The sequence below is a fragment of the Anopheles ziemanni genome, chromosome 3 (genome assembly GCF_943734765.1).
Source record: "Anopheles ziemanni chromosome 3, idAnoZiCoDA_A2_x.2, whole genome shotgun sequence".
Lineage (NCBI taxonomy): Eukaryota > Metazoa > Arthropoda > Insecta > Diptera > Culicidae > Anopheles > Anopheles ziemanni.
In genome coordinates this window covers 42,261,793-42,279,407 of record NC_080706.1, presented here as the reverse complement: position 1 = coordinate 42,279,407, position 17,615 = coordinate 42,261,793, and the positions used below count along the sequence as shown (strand labels likewise).

The following is a 17,615-nucleotide window of genomic DNA, read 5'->3' as shown; positions in this document are numbered from 1 at the left end:
ACCAGGATTTTTCAAATGGAGAAAGAAAAATAGAGAAAAACGAAAAAAATCCAAAATAATTGAAAACATCTTGTTTGAACCAAATTATTGATTTCAACCTTGGATTTGCTAAGGTTTCCGTTGCATGACTCTTCTTATGCTAGCATAGGGAATGTAATATTCCACAGAATATTATGAATGAAAAGTAATCGATTCTGGGCTTGGTGTTCGTTGCATACACAAGCCATTTATTGTTCCATCTAAGCATATCGAATCTCTCAACGTTTCAAGTATTTATATATATAAACAACACCGGGATTATTTGATCTTTAAATACTTTTTATTTACACATGACGATAACTAATTCCACACCACGGTACAGAGAGGACTAATTACCTATCCATTTTCCTGCTTAATCGATTCAACATTTCAACAATGCACATTTGGGAAACTTCGGTATCAGGACTTTTGATTGCTGCTTCTAGTGTTCACAAAGACGTTGGAATGGAGCTCGAACCTAAGCTCAGTTCGTTCGATTTTGCTGTATTTTAACGGCTTTAGAAAGAATGTGAACAATTTCTCATCGAATTTGCAATCGTTTCAATTGAAACCAGCCGAGATTCAGTAGTATACACCACGACAATAGCGCCATTATCGTATTGATGCCAACCAGGACGAACGCTTCCTCCCGTCGATGCCCAGAGTTATGCTGCACTGCGGCCGGCGTCTCACCTGTGAGAAAAGAACCGAAAATCCGACGATAATAAAATTTTCATTACCGCACTTGCGAGAACCGAGGGTCGATGCTTGAACCAGACCCAATACTAATCGCATTACGCATACGCACCGTTCAGAACCTGCACCTGGGCCGACGTACTCTGCTTGCCAGCGACGGTGCAGTTGTAGACGCCATTGTGAACACGGTTCGCCTGCAGGATCGATATGCGGCTTATGAGCCACTGCTTGGTTCCGCTGTGAATGAATGAAGAGTACTAGGTTAGAGCATCGGACGGAAAGGACGTCGGTAATAATGGCCGCAAGGATGCGTGATGGATCCGATTGAGGCCAGGAAACAATGTGAATGCTGCACAGTTATGTTGCTTCGGTTCTGTGAAATGTGGACAAATTGTCATTCGAGGCCCCCTGCTGACCGACAAATCGTCCGACGTGATGAAAGGTTTCATCTGGCAGTGGATTCGAGCGTTGTTTTACAGAAAATCCATCTGAATGTGAGTTGCAAAACATAATGGCGAATGTTTCAGGGCAATTTAGGAACGAAATCGAATGCGTCATTGGAATAAGCCACTGCTTTAACAAGGGCTCATTTCTAATTTACTTTACAACTTTACAACTTTACAGGACTAAACGTTGAACTTTGTATCAAATCTGTTATAATTCAACAGCATGAATAAAAACACATAATTTTTGCGACATACAACGCCTCGCCATGATAATTTTTCTGCCACACGTAATGATAGTTTGCATCATGACCAATAAAAGCAGTCTGACTCACTTCGTAAATCTCTATCTTGAGATAAGCAAATTATCGATAAATGGCACCTCACTCATCGGATCCATCCCAAATGAAGCGTGAAGCTAACCTAAAACTCATCTTGACATCCTTCGGCAGTTCGGCGCCATCCTTGGTCCAGCTAATCAACCCTTTCTCCGTAGCATCGGTCAGCTTGTTATCGTCTTTCAGATTCTTCGGTGGTCCATGCATTACTCGTTCGTTGCTTCCTCCTGGGGGAAATATATGGCCGAGGGTGTTGGATGCCACCACAGATGACTTCGATCGTTGAGACGCTGACGCGGAGACCGGGGGCAAAGTCGCCAAATACGACGTCGACACTTGGCAAGATATTTCTATCGTGCTGCCCAGTTTATAGTAACGATCGTAGAACTCGTAGCCCATTTCGTCCACTATCCGGACGGCGGGTTCTGTGGAAAAAAGCAACAAGAAAGAGAGAATGAGTGGTAGGTGAAACGAACCCAACCATCGGCGATTCACTGGGAACTGAATTATTGATAACGGAGGCGTTATCAATTGAATTTGATTGAAGTGAAGTCCGATTGACAAACATGCGATCGGTTTGATTCTCGGATTCCAGCGATAGATTTTTATCTGAACTGGAATTAAAAAGGCTTTAACATATGAACACACAACAAGGTGAACACTAATTTACAAGGTTTTGACATTCTATCAAATGTTAGAATAATGCATTCGAAAGGAGTTTATTAAGTCGAATATTACTTAATTTCACAACCTTCAGTTAAATTAAATGAAAGTACAGGAAGATACAATAATTACTAAGAAATCGTTATATCGGACATTTACAAAACCATGTATAAGTTACACCCATGTCTTCTTTTGCGTCGTATATGACCGTCAGTATCAAAACATGCATTCTAAAAAGTACAACCCCACGAATACCTGCAAGTGACGAAGGTTGTCATCCAACAGTACCCTTCTTCAGGTTATTTACTTTTTTTTTTAATCAAGCAGAATTCAAACACTTGCTCTCGACTTACCCAGCACCGTCAGATTCGTTGCGAAAACCCGAGGAGGATGTGTCGACACCTGGCACATGTACAGTCCGGCGTCGTCCGATTTGATCGGGTTGATATGTAGCCTCCAATTATTGGGATATTGAAACTTCACCTTTATCCTCGGGTCCCCGCTGTACGTATTATTGCCGACGGTGAGTAATGACACCTTATCGGTGGTCCGGCGGATCCACATCACCTACGCCGGCGATACATGCCACAAACATTCCGAAGGAGGATGGAAGAGCAGATAAAATGCCAGCACGTGGAAAAGAGTAAAAAGGGGGAGAAATAAGATTAATTTTCGCCCGCTTACGGGTTCGGGTTCTCCAAACTCCTTCTCATCCTGTTTAGCGTCAAGGGCAAAGCGCCCTCTGTCGGGGCATTCGGATATTCATCCGCACATAAATCTCGAATCGGTTTTAGTCCCCGGCCATAGCCTCACTTTCATCACCAGACGCGCCGGAGGTCTCCGGAGACGATTCCTTCCCAGTCCGGAAGGAATAAACATCCAGGTGCGCAGGTATGATTTAATATGGTAAGGAGGCTCCTGTCCGATGAAATCGTGTGCTTTGGGATAGCTCGGCCCTATTGTGGTTTCTTTTTTCCTTTAATAATGACGACATCTGGATGATGGAGATGGCGGAGCTGTCGTCGATGCTTACCGTTTTATCTTTCAGCATTCCTACCCTACAGTTGAGGATGGCCTCCGTTGATAAATGATATCCAACGGGCAAGGCCGCTCCGGAAGTCACGTTGACCGGTTCCTCGAAAAATGGACCCCAGTGGCGTTCGTGGTGATGCTTGCTCTGATAAGGCATCGAATGGACGACTCGACTGCGTCGCACGTCAGGTAGCGTGGGAATGAGTAATGCTAGAACCGAACAATGGGATGCGATCGAAAGAACGTATCATCAGTGTGATTTGAATAATTTAATTTAGTCAGCCTTAGCGGTGGTCAGTATAACATGAAAAGTAGTGAAAAGTTCTGGGTTGGAATGAGAAGGATAGAATATAGTTGATTATCTCCGAGATAGCCATTATTGGAGAGATTGTATCCTATATTGCCTTTCTTTCAGTTTCGACGAATGATTGCCATTTACTGTCAATTAACTTCTAGAAATATCATTTATCTGGTTTCTCCTACATCTTGTCATTGCATGATTTCTAAGCAAAGGAAGCTTACTGACTCAGACACCTGTTAATTCAATCTAGACTTACGTGGCTGAAATGATGTGCTTTTCACGACGCTACTACTGTCTACGGCCGGATCTGCCTTCGCCTCTGGTCAGCCGGGACTGTCAGATTCAATGTTTCGGCTAGATTGCGTACCAAACGTCAACACGTTCACCGTTGTCGTTGTCGTCGTCGTCGTCCAGTCCAAAAGCGTGCCAGGAGCCGGCGTTGACGCCGCTTTCGATTCAACATTATTGGCACGGCTGTCCTCGGCTACAAGCGATGCCGATGGGATTGATGGGACCGGATGTAAGAAAGATGTCATGGGTTGCAGGGTAGACGAAACAGCGTCATCGGACGATGATGTGGCCGTCTGTGAAACCGGCGCCTCTGATGTTAACATCGACGGAGATAGTTCTTTACTTGTGGCTTGTATGGGGTCTTGTAACTCCATCGTGGTGATGGCATGATCAGCAAGCATTTTCTGTTCACGAGCGTCTAAACCAAAATAAAATGTTGTATAAATATTCACTTTTATTTCAAAGCTTATGTAGATAAATTATTTAAAAATATTTTCAAAATATAGCAACAATTAAAACATGTAAAACCTTGTTCGGTAGGTAGTAAAACCACTGTTGCAAAAACTTTCAACGGCGCAGAAATTAAAAGAATTCTTAGGAATTTCTAATGTGACAAAGAAAAGCCAAAAATTTACTCTTTATTCCCGTTGGTTGTGCTTGTACAAGAGTAAGTGCTTTTTCCCGCTTTTCCCCTTTAATAAAAGATTAAAGATTTTCCGTTTTCTCACGCTGATATCGTTCCCTTTTCGTCTGACAGGTGCTGTTGGAGCGAGTTCGAACTTATGGGTCCGAACTGTTTCCAACAACCACAATAGCTTAAAGAAATCGTGTCAAGAAAATTGTTCATAAGTCATTATACTTCAGCTTTGATCACGCTTGGAACCTTTATCTCCCTTGTTCTATCTGCAAACTGCGAAGAAAATGTTATGCCTTCCTAGAAGGAACTCATCCGCCATTGGGGATTAATTAAATAAAACTAGTTTTTTGGAGGCCAGGTACCTGGCCCGTCGGTAACTCCTGGATCCCCTACCATCCCATGGAAGGTTTCATGTCGTCCCCGTTACATTTTCTAGTTCTTTCTGTAGAAGGTCTTTTGTATATTATAATGGGGGTTATAATTTAAATACAAATATCACCGATGGCTCATGAAATCACGTTTACCAAACCTTTCGGTTAATTCAGCAGGAGGTTTCTTCATTGCCAAGCCAAGTTACAACACATTGCAACTCTACTTTTGAAAGTGCCGGGTTTTTAACTCCTGCTACGCATGATAATCCACATGATTGCGATGCGATTGCCACATTGTATCGGTCATTGAATAAAACCCTCTCCGAAAAGGGAGACAAAAATTAAGAGAAGTAAAGAGCACACATTGATGATACTTCCGGTGTACATCCGTATCTCTCCATACTATCTTGCAGGATCCTTCTGGATATGTGAAAATTCGTCAATGGCGCAGTATCAGCTCGAAGGCCGGAACACTGCGACGCTTGCTATCTCCCACCTTCTGTGTTTCTCGGAAGGATGTATCTCCCTTGTTCGTTTTGCGGATGCATGTAGATGCGCGTTCCAATTAACTGACCACGTTGCTACCAAATTTCTAATGCGCACGGTTCCCTCTCCCCCTCTTAGGCTGCCTCCTCTAACATCTCTTACTTTCTCTCGCACGCCTCCCCCCTCTCACTCTCTCTCACTATCTCACACGCTTCCCAGCCCTTTTCTCTCTCTTTCTCTCTCTTTCTTTCTCTCTTTCTTTCTCTCTTTCTTTCTCTCTTTCTCTCTCCCTCTCTCTCTCTCCCTCTCCCTCTCTCTCGCTCTCTTTCTTTCTCATTCCCGCTCGCCCAGTCTCTCTGACTTCCTCTCCCACTTGCTCCTTCTTACTCTGTAATGTCTCTATTTCACATTTTTTTGGCTCTCAAGCCCAAGGTGTATAAATATTGAAGGTGACTTTAATTCGCTTTAGCAGGTGTGCCATATTTGAGTAATGATATGTCATAAGCTCAAACCTTCTCCAATACTCCCTCAAAACTCACAACAATACCAACAGCAGTGTTACGTCAAGTCATGAAATGTCATTTTACTCCAAGGTGTATAAAATAGAAGGTGAAGTCGTCCAGTGTAAAATGACATTTCATGACTTGACATAACACTTCTGAGGTATTCACGAGGGTTTTGAGGGGGGCATCGGAAAAGGATTGGGCTTTTGACACAACTCTTCTCAAATATGGCACCCCTTCCAAAGCGACATAAAGTCACCTTCTATATTTATACACCTTGATTTTACTCTGGACGACTACATTTTCTAATATATACACCTTGTCTCCAGCCCCCCTCAACGGTGTCAAAACTGTTGCATCAAGATGTCAAAATTATGACGAAAAATTAAGTCACCTTGCAATGCTGTTTCTCTTCGTATCTAACAATCTTTACAGCTAATGCATTCCATTTATTGAAAACCCATGATGATATTCCATTAGCTTTATTTGATATGCAGTGTACACCTTGGGTTTTCACAAGATCAGTTTCAGATGCCCATTATATTTACATGAAGTAGAAAGAAAAACCGATTGCGATCGTGTTTCTGCTGATTGTTGTTCGCATAAACATTTTTCCACGGAACGCATCCTATCTTTTTGAAAACAAAAAATGTACTTTTACAAAAATACCTTACAACTCTATACACACCCTGGGCCCACTAATGGATAACCAAAACACTGATTTTATCATAAAGTGCCCATGAAAACCATGCTTCTTCAGTTTATAGTTTGCAACACTAAAAATCCTGGCATTTTCAGAACACATTGATCACGAAAATTATTTATGTTATAATAAATTTACCTTGAACCACTACATATATACCTTGGGCTTTGCCTGAAATAGTTATTTGCATCAAATAACCAAGGTTGGGACAGCTGACGTATCTTTAAGTTTTCGATGATAAAAGGATCACCATATGATCAATGAACAAAAACAGAGCAAAAGTTTTTTTCAACACTAAAAAGGTTTCAATAAAATAATTCATTACCTGGTTTGATAACAAAACATGTTGATTTAAAAATTAGATTACCTTGCAACGATGTACATACCTTGGCCCTGTCAATGTCTTGAAAAAATATCATTTTCATGAAACTGGCTAACATTACCCTACCTTTACAAAGGAAATCAAAGCAAGCTGTCAATGCAGTTCTAACTTGTTCATTCGTGCGTGTGGAGGTTTTGTTTACAAAAGTTTTTCTAAAATACATTAAAACTTGCGCTTAAGTGAAGATGAAACCGTTATCGTTCAAGGCACAGAGGTTTTGTGTTATGCTGTAGTGATTTTGTTCTTGATGTTTAGCTGGAAACGATTCAGAGAAAGAGTGTTTCCATCGCATGTTTGGTTTTAGCCATTGCGGGCGCGACGGTCGAAAAACGCATGGTCGAAAAAACGCGTCAAACGAAAAAAACGCTAAGTTACGCTCAAAACTAAATTAAGTATAAGGATAATTAAAATTAAAGTTAAAAATGTCATTGGCAGGATGGGTTTTTGCTAAGCATATTAGAAAATTACTAAACCAGAAGCAATTAACGGTGTTTCCAAATTAGGTGGTTCAAATAGAACACTCCGGTACACGCTACACATGTAAAGTAAATTATAGTAAATCAATAAAACATGTACTAGACTGCATACCAAATTAAAATGATCGCTTGCCTTTTAACAAAACCCGGAAACAAATCCTAACGGAAAGAGAATTTTCAAAAGTTTTATTCGTGTATTTTCCATTCGGATCCGTACTGTTGGAGTTGGGTTGATTTATTGTGAGATATAAATAATATAATAATTTGTTCCTTTCCATCTGTTAAACTTAACGCTATACGTGAAGAACTAAATTCTGACTGTCTGCAGTCGAATAACAAAACTGTCTACTACAATTGCAAAAACGATAGAGCAGGCTTGCCTATCATTGAAATCCAATTAGTTTTCACCGATGAGCACGTTTGATAACAACCCCGGAGGGTCATCCCTAAAACGGGGTCTTAGACGGAAGGCACGCAAAATGCACAAATTTCATCCTCTACGTAAATAGAACGTAATCTTCGATCGTGTTGTCTGGTTTGTGGCAAGGGAACGACTTTTGCAGAAGCCTTAAATATGCGTAAGGGTTGCCGGAATGTCACTTACACAGGCGAGATATCCTCAGCCATGAATTTTCAACAGAAAAGGTACGGAACTGGGCATAGTTTTCAAACGAGTTTGCCCTTCAGCGTTGGTAGCGATGGACGATTTTAATATGTTTGGTCAACAATAGGCGTATTACATATGGCTTTTTCAAATTTCTAAGCACGATGTAGTCATTTCTTTCATTTTTCACCATTTTTAAAGTGTAGTTTAAAGATAAATTTTTGACTAATAATTTCACTTGCAATTGGAATAAAAACGTTGTACATTTTCGTAATTAGTTCGAAAAGATTACTTGAACGGTTTAATTTTAACAATAAGGAACGTAGTTTTGACTCGTTCAACAAATAGTGGAAATACTCTTATACTTTATTTGCAGTCCTGTCTTTCTCATTATGTGCCATAGTGCAGTTGAAAAGGTACCGAAAGTATGACAACAAGGTTGAAACATTGTAAAAAAAATCATGCTACATGTGTTAAATGATGTTTTTAAGGATTTTGGGATAGGTAATGTTTTTCAAACGGCATCAGATGTTCGATATTATTTCCTTTTTTTCTGCAATCAACAGACAGCGATCCTCTGATTGAGAATAGTTGGAACGTGTATTCACAATAGAAATTGTATATTCTGTAAACGGACACCCAATCTTATGTTATTTACATGAATATGGTTGGTCGAATTGTCGATTGTCGAACCAGAAGCTGATATGAGCTGTTGGTTATCAGAATCTTCTAAGTTGATAAAAATACTTACCAATCATCACCATCAATAGGAACACAATGGTCGCAAGTGCGACTCTGTTGCATTGATGCTTCAAGCTGCCCAGCGATGTCATCACAAAATCATTATCTACATTGCTTCGCCTAATGACGATGCCAAGTTTCCATGTTGTATCGTTCAGTTACTCAGAATGGAACCGGAAGCACTCTCTTTCACTTTCGTTCTTTTTTATTGTTTTTCTGAGAGGAAAATACCTTGAGATAAAAAAAACCCTCACTTCCTAATAACTTGTTTTACCGAAACATAAATAACACTTTGTTCGCAAAACTTTTTTCGTTCTTCCCTGTAGCGAGTTGATTTGCCTTTATCTTTACTTTCGTCGAAGGAACCGGTATTCAATTCTCTGGTTTCACTGCTTGCGACTTCGAATAAGCGTCGGTTGGTAACTTTCACCTCTTCGCGAGGAATCTGGGATGAACTTTTCGTTCTTCCGCCACCATTTAAAGGTTATTCAGCGGTTCCTTTTTTCATGTCGTGTACAAGCACTAAACTGGAGTTCTACATGCTTTAGTTACAGCATACGATAATTTATTTTAGCACGTTTTACTCTCCAACACACGGCTGCTGCCGCCGAACGTCTTGATGGTCTTTCTTTATCTTTTTGAGTGAAAGTTCGTGTTTCTAGGTCACTTTCGGTAAGATTATTGTTGGGCATAACCGTTACTTACAAAACGGAGAAATATTGCACATTCAAAATACGAACGACAGCTACTAAGCGTAAGTAGCAGCGAAGGCTTGTGGAAACAAATATGAAGTTAAGGAATGTGGTTTGGGTAAACCAATGTAAGAAAATTAAGGAAAAACAGAAGTGGGCATAAAATGATGCAACTATAGCTTATTCGCACGGGTTTTTGTAGCTACGGCTGTTTCTACACCATGTTGTATTTGGCACTTAAGGACATCCCTTTGAGTATTTCTTGTGGCCAAACTCAACCAGCAAATAGACTCTTTTATGCGTGAAAAATTTGGTTACCTTTCGTTTTTTATTGGCCACCGCTATCCGTAGTAACTGAGAGTTTTTCTAAGTAACCGCACGCAACAAAGCCATCGAAACGGCCATATACAGATCCGATTCACCACCGAAAGGCTGTACGGAACGAGGGTTGCGTCCGCCAGCGATTGGCACAAAAAGCGTTCATAAATAAATCGCCACCATAAATTCTCGTTATCCACAATGCTAGGAGTTCCGTTTTCGTCCGTTCGTGTTCGCCTGTGCGGATGTCGAGCATCCTTCCTGGTGGTTCGATTTGTCTTCCTACATTTGGCCTATCGAAAAGTGCACAAAGCAGGGGCGAGGGAAACGGTAGGGACCCCCAGAATCAGTGAAATATTTAAAGTCCATGAGTAGCGCGGACACGAACGCTTTTATTCGCAGGCAGCGAATAAGAATGGACAGGGTCTCACCATTGGAAGGATGCCATGTCTTCCCGCATCCCAACGTTTGCTCGGTAGAAAACCCGAAAATCTCTGCATGCACGCGTCGGATGCTGATAATGATAAATGACTAGCGCCAGCATCGGCTCGGAATGGGGGTCTGTGGTATGTGCTCTGTGAAATGTCACACATTTTGAGGGTTTGGTCAGGTGGTTTTCGGTTGGCAAGACATTTGGTTTCCTTTGCGAGACAAACCGATTGAGACGATGGCAATTTGCCAATCGACCAGCCTAAACTCGGCTTTGAAATGTTTGAGTGAAAATAGTAGAAGATATCAGTGATACGAGTGAGTACTTTATAAGTTTATAAATCGTTGGTAAAGTTATTGTAGTCCAAGAAACTAAATCCTGTTTTCTGGCGAGTATAATTTATCAACAATCAACATTGAATTTTTGCAAACATCCAAAGGTTCAGCAATCTGTAAAATACCAGCAAAATTTGCAAGAATCATAGAGGATACATTTAAATTAAAATTAAATTCAGCCTAATTTTAAACATTCCGCTGTTCGAAATACAACCAACTACATTTAGACTGCAATACTTAAAGCTCTTAAGTCTCCACAGACGAACCGTCACGGATGGTTATGGTCGCTTTTCATCCTTTTAATTTCTAATGAGCTTTTTTACCGTAACACGTTTCAAGGCTCTTCATCCGCGTGAAGTGTATGCTGCTCGACACTTGTGAAAGAAAACATTGAAAGGTGAAGCACAAACAACGTTATTTGAAAGAACTCAAAAGGTACTTCGTAAACTTCTGGTTGACGCCTGTTGCCTGTAGATAGTCTTTCGTCGTGACGCATTAAAGTGTTTACTTGGAACCGATTTCTGAGCAAAAGTAACATTAACGTTCTGTAAACATATTTATACTCCATTTGATAAGCCCATCATTGTTATCAAAACATATGTTATGAATATGATACTTAAAATAGTATGGATTAACGTGAATAACGGTTTTGAGAAAATTCCCATAACAAACTTTCACCAATTTGGTTTTTTACTTTGAAGTAAGCTAAAGAAAAACAACATTGTTAAAATAATTAAAGCGTAGTAGTTATCTAAACTAGATAATATAATCAAATGAAAATCTACAAACAAATTTCGTAAACAAATACTGCTTTCCGTTATTTGCTGAAAGTTGAATTAATCTTAGCGGCAAATCAAACGCTTTCGCGAAGTGCACGATAGTCTCTGGTCGTTGTGAACACTATTTTGCTTTGTTCAATAGCCTTCGTAGTTACACGTAGACCACCTCGGCGTAACTACCATGGGGTATGTAAATGGTGCAAAAGATGTTTTCCTCGACCTTTCGAACACACCCACAGTTGCTACCGCAAAACGCGGAGCGTCTTTCCATCACGAGGTACTACCCATCCATGTGTGTGAGGTGTGAAAGTTCTCTCGTGAAGCATTTACATGCCTAAACAGAACGTTGAGTGTGGTGTATTAGTCGTGTCCCACTGTGAGATCAGCTAGTATTTTATGATGCTTTTATCCGAATCTCGACGAAATGCTACACAACCGACACGGCATAAAAACAGTTTGTCACTGAACGCACACGTCTGCACAGGATAATTCAAATTGATCTTGTTCACTTTTCAGCCGGAACAAACACTCAACAAATCAGCTAGAAACACACAAGGTTATATAATGCGATTGCAAACCTCCTAACGAACACCGGTATAGCTGTTTGTTGAACTATTTTGAACGAAGAATCACCTCCCGATACACTGTAATAGAAGATACGTTCTGAAAAAGCTCTAGATGCACTGTATCCGATATGGACGCCCGCTCTCAGTAACACATGAACCAGAACTGACCTTCCAGCCTCCGGAGTAGGCCTGTCAGGACCTGCCCAAAAAGTCAGGTTCATCGGGATCTCATTTTTCCAGCGTGAGGAACTATTTACCACAGCATCCGATCCGCCAGCGTGACTTCTCATCCTCGTGGAGTCTGCGCCGTGTCTCACGAAGTGCGTGGTAATGTTTATGCTCCATCAGTGTGTCTTTGCCGGTAGATGAACTTATTTCTCCTGCATGGAAATTCGTCGGAAAGCATTCTTCTACAGACGCACTTTTGAGGAACACACAGACATGTGACATTTCCCTCGATGTGATTCAATTTCGCATTTTCAAACAATGTTTCCTACATCAGTTGTTTTATATCAGAAAAACATAAGAAAAGACGCTCGCGAGACTTAAGGCTCCGCTCCCTTTAAATCCCATTTATATCCTTAAGTTAAAGTAAGATGCAGTTGCAAGGTCACCGATGGACCCGATTTCCTTAGGAGATGCGTGATCTTATCGTAAAGTTAGGTAGTGAGGGCTATCGCTCACTGTTTTCTTGGAACGTGAGGAGATTCCAAGAAACAGACATGATGTCATCCAACACATCAATGAAAACGTCAAAATGCCACGTCTAAACCTCACCTATTGGTTTGAATGCTATACGACCAAAGACAAAAGGGGATGGAATCTGGAAGGAATTTTGCTATCCTTCATTAAGCTGTTCTGTAAAGACAATAGCAGTTAGGGCATATAAAAAAGCATGATGAGTTTTGAAGCTCCGATGTGCTAGAATCTGGCATTATTGACCTTAGCATTACAATTTAAAATCCTTGAATAATTGATGGAACATTCTTGGTGAAATATTCTTAATTACATTTATACATAAACCCGTTACCGCTCCATACCGTCATCCGCACCAGAACCCTTAACATTAAATTCCGCACTTTAAAACATCAACCCACACTAACTCTTGCTCTTGATTCTCTAAACATATATCAATCCCATAGCATTCTCAAAGCTTGAAATCAATTTTCATCATTTCTGGTTTCCCAATAACTCACTTGCAACGACATCCCAGATAAAAAACTCCAAAAATCAACCAGCTTCCCTTCGTTTCGGTTCGATTGAATTAAAGGTTTGATGACATTTCGTTCGGAGAGTCTGAATATTTATACCATCTTCCGTCGCCTCCACTTGCGTTGGAGAACGAACGAAAAATATGCAAGCTGGGTTGCAGACGAACGCCTCGATGTAACGTGTACTAAATTGTTATTACATTTGTAACGTGACACTCTGTGAACTGGTTCGAATTCCATTCGGAGATCCATGGAGCAGCTTTAAGGCATTTCTCAAACGAGGATGTATAACGAGAGAAAGGAAAACATACACACAGACTTCCATATGGGCGATGGAATATGTAACCTAGCCAGCCAGTCAGTACCTTATGTTCCGATTCTTTTGTGCGCGAGTTTTGAACCGTGTTTTCTTTAAGTCGAGGTGGGAGTTCAAAACCGAACAGAACGGCGTACCTTTTTCTTGATCATTGGCAACGCCATGTTTGATTTGGCAAGATGTTCTTTTCCCAGTATCTGTTTTATTTTTTCTGCTGCTCTTCCCATTCCAGCAAGGTATGGAGGTAGTTGAGATTCATTTCGTGTTCTAGGCCGGTAAGGGAGCTGCCTTTTCTCAAATGCAACTCATACCGTCGAACAAGACCATTTCAAAAGAATCGTGGAACATTGTGGACTATGGAACTTTTACCCCATTTCATTATAAAATGGGATAAAATTTGTTGATGATAGTTCAAACCATATAAATTTGATTGCTTCTACTACCAACTCGCACAGCGAACCGTCGTAAACATTCATCGTTTTTACACTCGAAAGCTTTACTCTCGTTTATGACTAGCTCAGTTCTGTTGGGCACTTTGGGACAAACATTTGCTCATCGTTTCCTTCGAATATGAACGAATGTCTCTTGTCTTTCGTTTCGAGTCTTTCTTTCACAATCGTGTTTCACGGTCCGCTAACCATTGGCTACAAGTTTCAAGCAGAGAATTGTATTCCATTACCTATGCTGGTCTTTTCCTTTAGCAACGGCAGTGACACAGGCAATCTTGCACTTTTAAGTACGGAATCAAATGGAATGAAAACGGGAAAACTGAAGATTGCACTCAAGTATCTTGACTATGTTTTTAAGAGTCTTCCAATTGTATTACGCAAGGTTTGTGATCCGGGACAGTCGAGCGGTATTGCCAGTAAGAAAATCGGCTCATGAGCGCCGGGACTCACCACCTCGACAGCGTGGGTTCGAATCCCTACCGTGACCGGACCCTCCTCTGTACGAGAGGGCTGACTATCCACGTACACATAAGGTAAAAGTCTCGTAAGCCCTTAACGGGGCAGACATGACCAACAAGGTCGTTACGCCAAGAAGAAAAGAAGAAGAAGCAGGTTTGTAGTCACTGTTCTCAAATTTCTGGATAATCTGAAATGTAGGATGATGGAAATGGACATTTTACTTTTCTGTATGATTGTTATTCCAGAAGTGAGAATCAAACTAATTAAAACGGTATTTAAATTTGTTAGATTATGCACTTTTCACTAGCATTATGAATTAGATAAATGTCAAGAATATTTTTAAGCGAAAAATTCTAAGCTTATCTTACAGTCGACAGTAGAAGAATCTCAAAGCTACGGTGTACGGCAAAGCGGCACAGTGACACCATTTCCGTTTTCGTAAAGACCCAAATCCGGTGCATCACGGCATGCAGCGAATACGGGGAAAACACTTAGGCAGCAACTGCTAAACATTTGAACCGAAAATCAGAGCGTTTCGTGCAATGAGGTGCATTGCGCTGCACATGCAGCCCTCGGGCGTCAGGTGAGATTCCGACCTTCGCTTAACCTCCTTGCCATCGTTGCTAATGGCGTTGCCAGCGTGAAAATCGTTTGCTGGTGCGAAGGAAGTAGCACACTTTTATCGTGCTTCCTCCGAAGCCGTGATGCACACGATGGTCGCGATACGACGAGCTGCTTAACATGGACTCGTACATGTTGCGGAAAGTTTGAACTTTGAACAGGCGTTTCGGGCGGGTTATAAAACTGAACAATTGGAGCACGAATACCGCATTCGCTGTTTCTGGGTGTAGAAGAGACGTTAGCAAACTGAGGATGTGGTGTGTTTTACAAAGCGGATTTCCTGTTTATGCCCGGGACATGATTAGATTTCGTTTTTTAGGAACAAATGCAGAAAGTCCCATTTTCAGATAATGGTGCCACATTAATCTCGTGAACTAACTTAGACATTAAAAGATATACAAAGATCTTCGTATAAAAGTAGAAAATGTAAAATATGTTTGATCTCCAAAAAATGTGAGAAATTTTTTTCGGTATTTCATAATAATACTTGAGATACGAATGTCTACTTTCATATTTCATATGCTTGTTATCTACTTTTATCAATCTTTCCTAGGATTTATTTTCTCTGGCAACTTAATACATATGTATTACCCATATTTCAGAGCGATTATTCGAAAACTTTTCTTTAGTTTCGCACATGGAAACGGAGAGTGAAAAAGGAGACATCGAAAAAGCTCATAGGTAAGAGATTTTTTCAAAGTTCTCCATTTTGAAACACCTCTTTGGTTTACTCTTAACCCTATGTCGCGTTTAGAAGTTCGGTTATGGGTCTAACTTTAAATGTACTTTTACAAAAAATCCAACGAACCAGAACTTGGGAATTATTGCCATAAAATTCACAAAACTATTCGCCACCGAATCCTAATCCTTCAAAACAATCAAATCCATTTTTCTTCCACCTCCCTCCTTGAAGACCTCCTCGACTCCGGCATCCTATCAGAATCGTAAACCGCAAGCCATCGAATGGGCATAGAACCAACACAAGCTGGCAACCATCGGTCTTGAGCCCGCGCGTGTTGTCCAACGAACCGGACAGCATAAACGCTTGCATTGTGAATTTGAGCAATACGTAGGCAGGGCATTATTCATATATTTGAGTTTTTATTGCAACTATCGGTCGTCTTTGTCTTGGTTCAGTTGCAACGGCTTGTCCAGTCGGTAGCCGTAGCCGTTGAGTCGGCCATGTTTCCAAGTTGGTCATGTTTGGTCTAATCTTTATCCATGCACGTATAATGGAATTTTGTGGTCGGAATTAGAGCACAAAAGAAGTACGGTGACTTAGCAAGTTGGCGAGTTTTCGAGAAGCTGAAAATTCATTTCCAAAAGTGGAATGATAACGAAAACTGAGGGAAAAGTTTTACCGCCCAAGCGTTTACTGAGATTGGAACATCGACGCCAACACAGATAAGACTGTCCTGTGTGTATGGGCATCTCATTCGCTCTCTTTTGAAATTTCACGATTGCTTTACGTTGCTGCTAATCGTTTCATGCTTATACCGATCTGGATGTCTCGTGCCGTTTTGTCCAAGAATGAGTTGGGAGTGTCGACTGCTAGGAGTGTGTGGACAAAGCACATATTTTAGGATGAATTTTTGAGTATGATTGTGATTTATAGACAAATATTTGTGAAAGCTTACACAAAGAATTTCTGCCCTGCCAGGCGTCGAAATTTATTCAGTGGTTACTGATTGTGTTTTAGATGATAATGGTTTTTGGAAGACTAAACAGAATGTTATTTGAAGATTATGAATTTCATTGAACTGCTCATAGATAACAATGAAACCAATAGAGTGTTATTTCATACAGCTGTATACTTTTACTCTTTCTTTAGCTATTCCCAGAATTAGTGTTTAGCTTTCCATATCATTTCAGAGCTAGATGGTACCAACACTGTACATTAGACTTCAAAAACTTTTTAAACAATACTCTATACATTTGTTAGTATATCAGACTATATAGAATAAAATGTTTATTCACAACCAAATCCAAAACTACAAACTTATAAATTTGTATTTGTAACAACCATCATCTTTTTAATATGTAATGTCTTATATATATTGAAATTTAAAGCACCTTGCCAAGAATGTTATTCGCAAGCAATACTTTAAGAAATGAGAGCCCACGTTACATCATATTTCGCATGAAGCTCATCAATACAAACGCTTCATCTATTTGGAAGTGTTAAGCCATCAACTGATAAAGAAAACTCATAGAATCGTAAAACGATGCACACCGTGCCTTCTTCCCACACTAACGGCACTTTAACGATGGTGAATATTCTCACGACGTTCAGTTAACGTTTGTTGCGATAATAAAGACTCTGTATGTCATTGGAAGACGCGGTGTTATGGTATCGTACCGTTTTCATGCTAATAAACGAGTTACTTAAATCGTTTCACCTATCAACATAAGGTACGCTCTTGATTCGCAAGGATATTCTCCTTCTACGCTTATGTTACAGAACAGGGGAGATTTTGTGCCATAAGAATGCTTCCTAACGATCGATACTGAAGATGTTACGAAACGTGGAAAACACCGTTGACTGGGAAGGGCAGTATTTAAAACAGCACAAGCATCTTCAAAAGTTTCTAAGTAGTGAATGCTTAGTGTTTAAATGTGAGGCAATATTTTTGTTGTATTGCTTATATTACTTGTTTCGTTTTGTTATCACCGAGCCATTAATGAGACAAATTCTTCTCATACATTTGAGTAGAATCAAAATGTGTTTTGAACCCAAAATCCATTAAAATTGAT

At 40.4% G+C, this 17,615-nt stretch overlaps 1 protein-coding gene across 1 annotated transcript; it reads right to left on the bottom strand.

Moving 5' to 3' along the window:
- Positions 1–559: 559 nt before the first annotated feature.
- LOC131284763 (uncharacterized) lies at positions 560–8,777 on the bottom strand. Its single transcript, XM_058313621.1, has 7 exons — positions 8,696–8,777; positions 3,859–4,200; positions 3,192–3,400; positions 2,512–2,725; positions 1,581–1,920; positions 827–951; positions 560–711 (listed from the first exon to the last, which is right to left on the bottom strand). The coding sequence occupies exons 1-7, from the start codon at positions 8,775–8,777 to the stop codon at positions 560–562; spliced, it is 1,464 nt and encodes a 487-aa protein (XP_058169604.1).
- Between the last annotated feature and the right edge of the window lie 8,838 nt (positions 8,778–17,615).